This window comes from Momordica charantia, assembly GCF_013281855.1.
Source record: "Momordica charantia cultivar OHB3-1 chromosome 5 unlocalized genomic scaffold, Mcharantia_2.0 BLBB01000005.1, whole genome shotgun sequence".
Lineage (NCBI taxonomy): Eukaryota > Viridiplantae > Streptophyta > Magnoliopsida > Cucurbitales > Cucurbitaceae > Momordica > Momordica charantia.
The window spans coordinates 12,750,265-12,759,437 of NW_028275163.1; the positions used below are offsets into that span (position 1 = coordinate 12,750,265).

Below are 9,173 nucleotides of genomic sequence, written 5' to 3' on the forward strand. Positions count from 1 at the left end.
TTGGAATATGTGATGCGGCTGCTTGAAAGATTCCAGGTTGTCAAAATCCAGTGGATATGTTTACAAAGATCATCCCTGTTGATAAACTAAAGTTGTGCGCAACTTCAGTTAGACTTCTCCATGAGTAGAGAGGAGTTTCTACCGTTGTAGAGAAGACATATTGCTTGTTTCATCTCCAAGTGGGAGATTGTTAAGAAAATGGAACAAAACCAAGGAGAAAAACTTTTACTACTTTTTTATATAGGGAAAATGTGTGTTTGAATTTTTTCCTGTCTTATGTAGTTTGGGTTTTTTTTTTTATCCTTGTCCATTTAGTTTGGGCTTTTTTAGTTTTCCTTTTTCCCTTTAGTTTTTATCTTACCATCTATTATAAATAGAGATAGATGAGTCATTCCATTATGAGTACAAATAGAGAGCCATGAGAAATTCTTCAAGAAGAGAGAGTTTTAGAGCTAAATACTCGTGTATCCGTTAGAGAGTTTTAAAGACTTGTAGAGTGATTCGTGAGCGTTTTCATTGTGATGGAAAACTAAGAGAAATCATTATAAAGGGATTGTAAACTCTTGAAAGATTTTCCCAGACATTTTAGTAGAACTTGCAATAGTAGTATAGAATTGGTCCTAGCCCACATTGGGTGAACCAGTATAAATTTGACGTTTAATTTTCTTCTCCCTAATATTTATTTATCATTCTTGCTATTTTGAAGTTTTAGATTGGTTTATCTATTCTCTTAAGTGGTAAGTTCCAATTTGAACTTTAAATTTCGCATTAATTGGAACCAAAACCTGATCTAGGATTAGCTAACTAATATTGTCTGCTTTTGTGATTGAGATAATTATTAGTGGGCTGCATTTTTTTTCCAAGATGGGGAGGGCATGCTATTGGGTCTATACATTATGGGATGGTTGGAGTTTAGTAAGGAGAAGCATTCCGACCTTTTAATTGTAGATAAGCTTCGCAACCCATGAAGTCGAAAAACTTCCAAAGAGACTCAGTCATTTCTACCTTTGTCTTAAGCAGGGTATTGTAGCTATAGTTAGGGGCGTTTCTTCTATTAAAAGTTTGATGGATCAATGCTTCTACATATATGGGGATTAGCTCATCAGTGTAGGAAGGACAAGTCATTCTTTAATCTACCGCATAGCTTTGGGAACTTATGTAAGGTTGGCCTAGGCTAGCTCTGCCTTAAGACCTTGAATTTAAATATACAATAACTTATTTCCTTTTGCTATTTCAGTGCTTCCAAAACTTGTCTTTGGTGTGACCGAGCAGACCTTCTTTTCTATCTTTGCAAGGAGGCTTCAAAGAAAGGTCGGTGCGTAGAGACCTTGGTTACTGACGTCAACTTGATCCTAATTGAGTTAGGTGAGCTCCAAACTTGCTCGTCCTTTAATTGTATTCAATAGGTCGAACTAACTTGATCTTTCGTGTAGAAATCATTCTGAAGTTTCTCTTTGGCTCAAAAAGGAAATCCCTGGGAATTCGAGCTTAGCTCCTCAGAAGACTGAAGGAGGTTCAAGCTCGGCTCCCCCTTTCAAAGGTCGAAGGGGATGTTAAATCGGCTCTTCTGCCTTTTTTCAAGGAGGCAAATGATGAAGGCCATGCCTTAGACGTCACCCCATCCAAACAGCGGTCGTAAAGTCTTCCCTCAAGAAGCCTAAGACAAAGAAGATGAAGAAAAGCTTGACCTCTGCTAAGGAACACGGTGGTAGTCGAACAAGGGTCTCTAATGAAGTGACATGGAAGAAAATCATAAGCCTTCAACCGCAGAAAGACAACCCATAAGGTAAGCGACAAGTTATTAAGACTTATCATTAGACTAACTTGATTCGTTCCAATGTAGAAAATGAAGACCTTGATTTAAGGACAAATCTTTTTAAAGAAAGTGGGATGATTTGAATCCAACCACTAATCATTATTCCATGTCCCTGAATGAGCACCTCTTGGGAGTTTGTGATGTAAAATCTTGTCAAATGCTCTCATAATGCTATGCAGGTCATACAGTAGATACATTTAAGACAATTTGAAGCATTGCTATGTTTTTTGATCCGCACTTAGACTTCTCATTATTGTGCAATTAAGTTTTCCTTTCCTATATCTTATTTTCTTCAATTTGCATTTAATAGTTTTTTTTTAAGAATTTTAGGCATTGGTATTTTGAACGTCCCTTTAGCCTTTTTAAAGGCTTGTAATGATTTTTATAGGCACAATATGATAATTTAAAACTTTTTTCCCGTAAGCCCCTTTTGTGTTGTTTTATTTTCAAATCTTTAGGTTTGAAATTTAGTCGATTTGTTGAATTAGTCTAGATCAACCGAATTATGGAGTGAGCTGTCTTAGAATCTAGGAGTAACCATCATAGATTTTAAGTTTGGTCTAAGAGTTGTTCATCCTTCTAACTAAACTCTTTGTTGGAATCACTCGTTAAGTTAGCCATGCATGTTTGTTAATGTTGCAAGGATCCTTAGAAGGATTCTTGCTTTGTAAGTCCAACATCTTTGACACTTATAATTTAGTGTCAAAGAATTTGGTCAACATCCTTTGCCCGACTCTAAAGGTGAAATATTTTTACATTGTATTAATTATTTTTTTTGTTTATCATATTTATCAAAAGTAAATTACATACCAAGTGTTAATATAAGGAATACTACAAGTTGCCTTGATATTCTTGAATTAAGCTCTCTAATCATTAATAAAAGAAAAATAATCATAGGCAAAAAAAAAAATATATATATATATATAAGAAAAATAAAAAGAAAAGAAAAGAAAAAGGGAAAGAAATCAAAGATCTGAGGTTAAAAAACCGTTATTGTCATTAGATTGTGTTATATTCAAATTATGGAGTTGTTGATCCTAAGGTTGAGTTACTTTAGTCTTAGTTTAGTTTGTGAGAGTTGATTGTTTGAATTTGTTATATCAAACTTTAAGTAAGATTGTACCAAAATTTAAGCCAAGCTTTACATCTATCAACTAGAGAGTGACCCATGAATAACCAAGTAATGGAGTGAAGTGATGATATATTATTCTTGTTTTACTAAAACCATGTCTTGTGTAGAATGGAAGCACGAGGATGATTGGAGCTTACAAAAGAAGTCACCACTGATTTTCAAGGAGCATGATTAAGTCTATGTACATATTCATTAGTTACTAAAAGATCCCTTGGAGGAAGAAAGAGAGAATCTTTTCTACACAAGGGGCATCATAAATTCCACACCTTGTAGTGTTGTTATTGATAGTTGTAGTCGCATGTAATTATCATCTATATATTGGATAGATTGAATTTAGCAGCCACACCATATCCACATCCCTATAGTGTTAAATGATAGTGGTGAATTAAGGTCCAAAGTCAAGTTTGAGTCTTTTTTGCAATAGGTAGGTATAAAGATGAAATTGCTTGTCATGTTGTTGTACTTTAGCATGATTTTGACCTTTTGCTTGGAAGTTCATGCCAATATGATAGGAAGTTGAATACGAGGGTTTGTTTAATAGAATTTTTATTTTTTATTTTTTAATAATGAGAGAAATATACTACTTTTGCACTTGCTTGGAATGAACTCCTACGTCCGGAACTCCTACGTCCGGAACTCCTACGCCCGGAACTCCTCTTTACCGCATTTCTTCCTCTTCTGCAAGAGTCATGTTCACTGCTCCTGCACCTCACCCGGGTTCGGACCGCAGGGAACCGTAGCATGGGGGGACGTCTAATCCTTTTGCCGCTGCAAGGCTGGCTAATCGTACGCAGTAGGCTCGAAAACCCCTGGTTCTGGATAGGTGCTGGGTAGCATTGGTTCTTGGAACATAGGCCATTCTCGGTGACGGGTCGACACCAGGTTCCTTATTCGCCACTTTGCATTTGTGACGGGCATGACCTTGTCGTCTGCAATACGTGCAGAACTTAGGTATTCAAAAAGAAACGATTTCTTGCTAGTGATCCATACATGTTAGCAATTAGAAAAAACATGAGATGGAAGGGAAGACTCATCCTTCGCGACTCACTTCTCTTATTTTGACTGAACATACTACCAGTACTCCCAAGTGGAATTCATCGACACTCCCACTCTAGGACTAGGAAGATCCCCTAGACATCCTATTTTCGTGCCTCTCCTCCTTCCCCCCTAAACCGATTAGAAAAGAAAAAAGCCCCGCTTCCATTGGGGCCCCTCTCTAATAAGGAAATACATCTTTGGTATCGTCAAATGATATCATTCGTAGGAAAGCCTCGAAACGTTATGGCCCTTATTCCATAATATATTTAGAATAATAATCATAGTCGTCCCACTATGTATATAGGATTACAATATAGCACAGGTTACAAGATCTATATACTTTAAAAGTGTGTAACTCAGTGAGAATAATGGAATCTTAACAAGACAGATTAACGAGGATACGTGACTCAAAAAAGTTATGGGCATCAAATTCAAATACGATTTATAATAATAATAATAATAATAAATTAAAGAACATTATTTTTCCTATAGGTAGAAAGTAGTTAAGCTAAAACAAGAATCTAATGGGCAGGTTGAGTAGTAAGGCCAAATCCAAACGGGAACAAAGGATCATAATTTGGATCCCCGAAATTCATTGGCAGTTGATCCACAGTCTTGAACCATGTTCGTGCAAGCTTTCCAGTGAATCCATAATCACCAAATAACACATCAGTAATGCCTTTGCCTTCCGTTCCTGGAAGCCAAGCAGCTACAAGTGCTTCTATTGAATCAAGATAAGGCTGGATTACTACGGGCCTTCCTGAAATTAGTACAACCACACATTTTACTGTTCCACAAACATTTGTAATGATGCTTGGACCAGGGTCAGGAATTGTCAAATTCAAGCTGTCACCCGCGGTTTCTGCATATGGAGGTTCTCCCACTACGACAATGGCATACGAAAATTCCTGTGATTGGACAAACTCCTTCTTTGGATTCTCCTCAAATACAACTTGTGTTCCAGAATCGACTGTTTCTTTTATGGCAGAAAGCACAGTTGTACCTACAAAGGAAGGTTATACTCAATTGCGATACCTAAAACATAAAACTCATAATCTGTTTTTAACTGTTTGTCAGTAAAACTAGAAAAACAAAAAACAAAATGATTATCAAAATGAGGTCTAATAAATTATTGGGTTATAACTTTATACCAGTCGTAAGGTCGTTGCCCGAGGTGCCTTGCCACTCGATAGTCCAACCACCACACTGGTAGCCAAGGTTGTCTGCATGGGTACCAGCAACAAGTATTTTTGGTGCTTTCTTTGGAAGTGGTAGCAATGGTTTGTCCGCCGAAGCTCCATTCTTCAACAACACTAGTGATTTTCTTACTGCTTCCCTCGCTAATTCTCTATGCTCCTATATAAAGCGAAGCAAAGAAAAATTAATCTCTATAAAAAAAATTGTTTTTTTTCCTTTTATATTACATATAGATTGAGTACCTTTTTGCCTAGTTCGTTAACAAAGCTTTGATCAGCTAACGGGTTCTCAAATAAACCCATAACAAATTTGACTCGCAAAATTCTAGTCACTGCATCATCAATTCGACTCATAGGAATTGCATTGCTTTTAACCAACGAGATAAGGCCATTGATGAACTCTGGATAGTTGTATGGTACCATTATCTGTAGCAAAACACAAAGAAATAAATAAACAAAGAAATCTAATTAATCAAATGAAAATTGTTATTTGTTGAGCTATCGTACAAATGTTGAAACCAATACTAACCATGTCAAGGCCAGCAGTAACGCTTGCTAGGATGGAATATGAATAATTTGAATGAGGTGGAGTGGTAATTCTGTCAATACCCTCCCAGTCTGAGATGACAAAACCCTAAAAACACGAACAAATTGTCGAAGTTACTATTTTATTCCTATTTTCCATAAATCAATTGACAATGAGAGGAGTAACGTAAGATACGTTACCTTGAACTTAAGAGTGTTCTTAAGAAAGTCGGTAATAAGATATTTGTTAGCATGCATCTTCTCTCCATTCCAACTTGAATAAGAAGCCATAACAGTTGCAACTCCCTTGCTGACTGAGGGATAGTAACCTGGCATGTGAATTTTAAACAATCCATCTTTACTTATCTCTGTGTTGTTCTCATTGATGCCTTTAGTGGTTCCTCCATCACCCACAAAGTGCTTTGCACAACCTGCCACCTTGTCTCTGTATACATATAATATGAAACAAAGAGTGATTCAATTAATATTGACTTACATTCTATAATTATTTTGGGTACAAATACAATTTAAATATGTTCTTGACAAAGGTAGAATATACCAAAGAAATTATGACTAAATAAACAAAATAGATAAAATTAAAAACGAAATAGTTATCAAACATTACTATCGTTGATGCATTGATATAAAATGAAAAGTCACTGGTAAAACATGAAGGTTTATATATTTAATCTCTATTTTGGTGTTTGAATATGGCTGTCCTCCGACTTAACATCATTTTCCAAATGTAGACTAAAATAATGAGTTTTTGCGGACGACTTACTTTCCAGAGAGATAAGGAGTATTCTGACGATGTTTAGGTGGGATTTCTCCTTGTAAACCTGATATGATCTCAGTCATTTCTTTAACTATATCAGAATCTTCACTGAAGCTTTCATAACATCGACCCCATCTTGGATCTCTACAAACCTAATTGAGACAAAAGGAGAAAAAACACATTTCATATATAATAAACAACGAATTATACAATAAATTATCACAAAATCAACATTTAGAATGGAAAGTTAGTTAATTACCGCTATACAAGGCGAAAAAGCATAAGGAATGCCAGTAGCTCTAACTTCAAGCGCAGTAGCAGCCCCAATCTTCTTCATTAGTTGGGGATCCCTATTCAATTTAACCAAATTTCAATTCCGTTACCTCTTTGAGTTACAGGAAGGCATGTTTGGGAATCATTGTAGAACGAGTAATTTTAAAAAAAGAGATTTAATTATCATTGGTATTTGAGATTTAATCAACTAATAATTCAAAAATCACTTTAAACCATCATCATTTTATAGGGAAGTGGTTTTGATGCTTCCAAACATATCGTAAAAGCTTAAAATTAAAGATTATGGTTTTGAGGAAAATATTATTTATCTTGCCTTGTAACTCCAAGCCCAACATTGTGAGGGAAAATGGTTGCACCAAAGACATTGTTGTGACCATGTACAGCATCAATCCCATATATCATTGGAATTCCAAGCCTTGTTGACAAAGCTCCTTTTTGCATTTCATTAACCATGTTGATCCAATCCTCAGGAGAAGCTTTCTTTTTTGGAGGACTGCCTCCAGCACTCAATACACTCCCTATTAAACAATTAATATTACATTATTTTGCATTCATAATAAACTAAACCACTTAATATCTTTTTTTTCCTCGTTCTTAAGGAAAATAAAGAGAGGTCGGAGATTAAGCCAACGAGCATATCCCAGCGGTTTAAGGTATTTTGCTCTTTCCTTAGACGTCGAAGGTTCAATTCTCCATTCCAGGTCACATTTATTATATTAAAAAAAGAAGTAAATAGATGATAAAAATGAGATATATATTTACCAATGAAAGAATTTTTCATAACCTCTGCTGTAGCATTAACCCTTTCAATTTGGGTCATTTGGCCAACTTTTTCTTCGAGAGTCATCCGACCAACCAGATCTTTGAGTCGAACACTTAATGGTTGTTTTGGATCTTTGTATAGCCAGTCTTCATGAGCTTTTACCAATGTTTCAGAGAAACCAAGGAGCAAAAGCCCCATCAAGATGATAAGTTTGGCCATCTTTGCGTCCCTTGAAGAAATAGTAAAATGTAAGAGTTTAATTACATAATCACTCAATTTAAATTGTGCTTGCTTCTCACAATTCAGTGCACTAAAGATGAGAAATAGAAGTAAATAGAAGTAAGAATAACGTAAGATATAAGTTGAAAGCAAAAAATGAGAAAGTTTAGAAGGAGAGGAGAAAGCAGAGAAATTCAAAACCAACCACTGTCTATTCTTTGTGTTTGAAGTGTAGAGATCTAAATTATTGGATATTGAATGCAGGTGAAAACTGTGTAGTATTTATACATGAAAGGTTTGTTAGAGTGTTACTATTTTTAAATTTCTGTTATTAAGTGAAACATTCTTGCACTTTACTTGTTTTTCGGTAGTTCCTCATCTTGTCTCAAAATTTATGATAATTATCGCAACTTATATCGTAATGCTTATTTTGGTAATATTGATCTATTACTCCCTCTTTTTCTCCAACTAACCCTTTTTTTTAATATCGTCAATGATCTTTTTGATAAACACCCATTTGTTTTTTAAGTAAATGCAAATAAAACAAAAATATGTCTTCCACGTGGCACCCTAAAAGCTACATATTGCAAGAATTCCTCCGAGATCGTCCAACCTAAATATCCACCAACTTGGTTTCAAATATTATAATTATCATAATTATATATTGTAGATACAAAATTTCAATAATTTAAATACATTGATATATATTTAGTTTATATATTTTGATACTAAATTGGGTTATCAACTCTTTCGCAAAGTTTCAGTATTATATTTAATAGGGTCTCCTGTTATCTTAAAATTTTAAACTTTTAATTTTGCTAACTCCATGAACTAAAAATATATATTCTAACTCCATGAAATATATATATATATATATATATAAAAAGTAGTTCTTGACATAATAGTACAAGGTTATAACATATTTGAACTTAATAAAATCTTCTAACTTTGAAAAATGTCTAATAGGTTTAGGATCTATCAAACATAATTGAAAGTTGGAGAGCCAATGAGATATAAAATTGAAATTTAAGAGACCAATTGAATATTTTTTAAATTTAGGAACAGGAGTGAGCAAGAGATCCTGAAAAACTAATCTTACTAATTGATTCAATGTCGATCGATTGGTTTGATAAAAAGATCAGTCAGAATCAATTTTTCAAAAGAAAAATAGACTTGATGTCGATCGGTTTGATCGGATATGTCACTTTCCAACCAAAATTGACCAATAAAATTAAACATAATATATATTGAAAATTATAAAAAAGAAAATTGAAAACATTAAATGCGCCTTGGAAACCAGCCAGCTGGTTTTGCGTCATTACTTTTTTTTTTAGTTAGAAATTTTTCTTAAACATTAAATGCGCCCCTCACACTACAGCGACGCCTTGGACCGTGCGTTATTTATTTTTCTTTTA

The 9,173-nt window shown here is 34.6% G+C and overlaps 1 protein-coding gene across 1 annotated transcript; it reads right to left on the bottom strand.

The window, feature by feature from the left end:
- Positions 1 to 4,266: 4,266 nt before the first annotated feature.
- LOC111022484 (uncharacterized) lies at positions 4,267 to 7,997 on the bottom strand. Its single transcript, XM_022299655.2, has 10 exons — positions 7,964 to 7,997; positions 7,539 to 7,768; positions 7,090 to 7,294; positions 6,742 to 6,832; positions 6,489 to 6,634; positions 5,909 to 6,152; positions 5,712 to 5,816; positions 5,426 to 5,608; positions 5,138 to 5,342; positions 4,267 to 4,989 (listed from the first exon to the last, which is right to left on the bottom strand). The coding sequence occupies exons 2-10, from the start codon at positions 7,756 to 7,758 to the stop codon at positions 4,508 to 4,510; spliced, it is 1,881 nt and encodes a 626-aa protein (XP_022155347.2). The 5' UTR covers positions 7,759 to 7,768; positions 7,964 to 7,997; the 3' UTR covers positions 4,267 to 4,507.
- Positions 7,998 to 9,173: the final 1,176 nt, after the last annotated feature.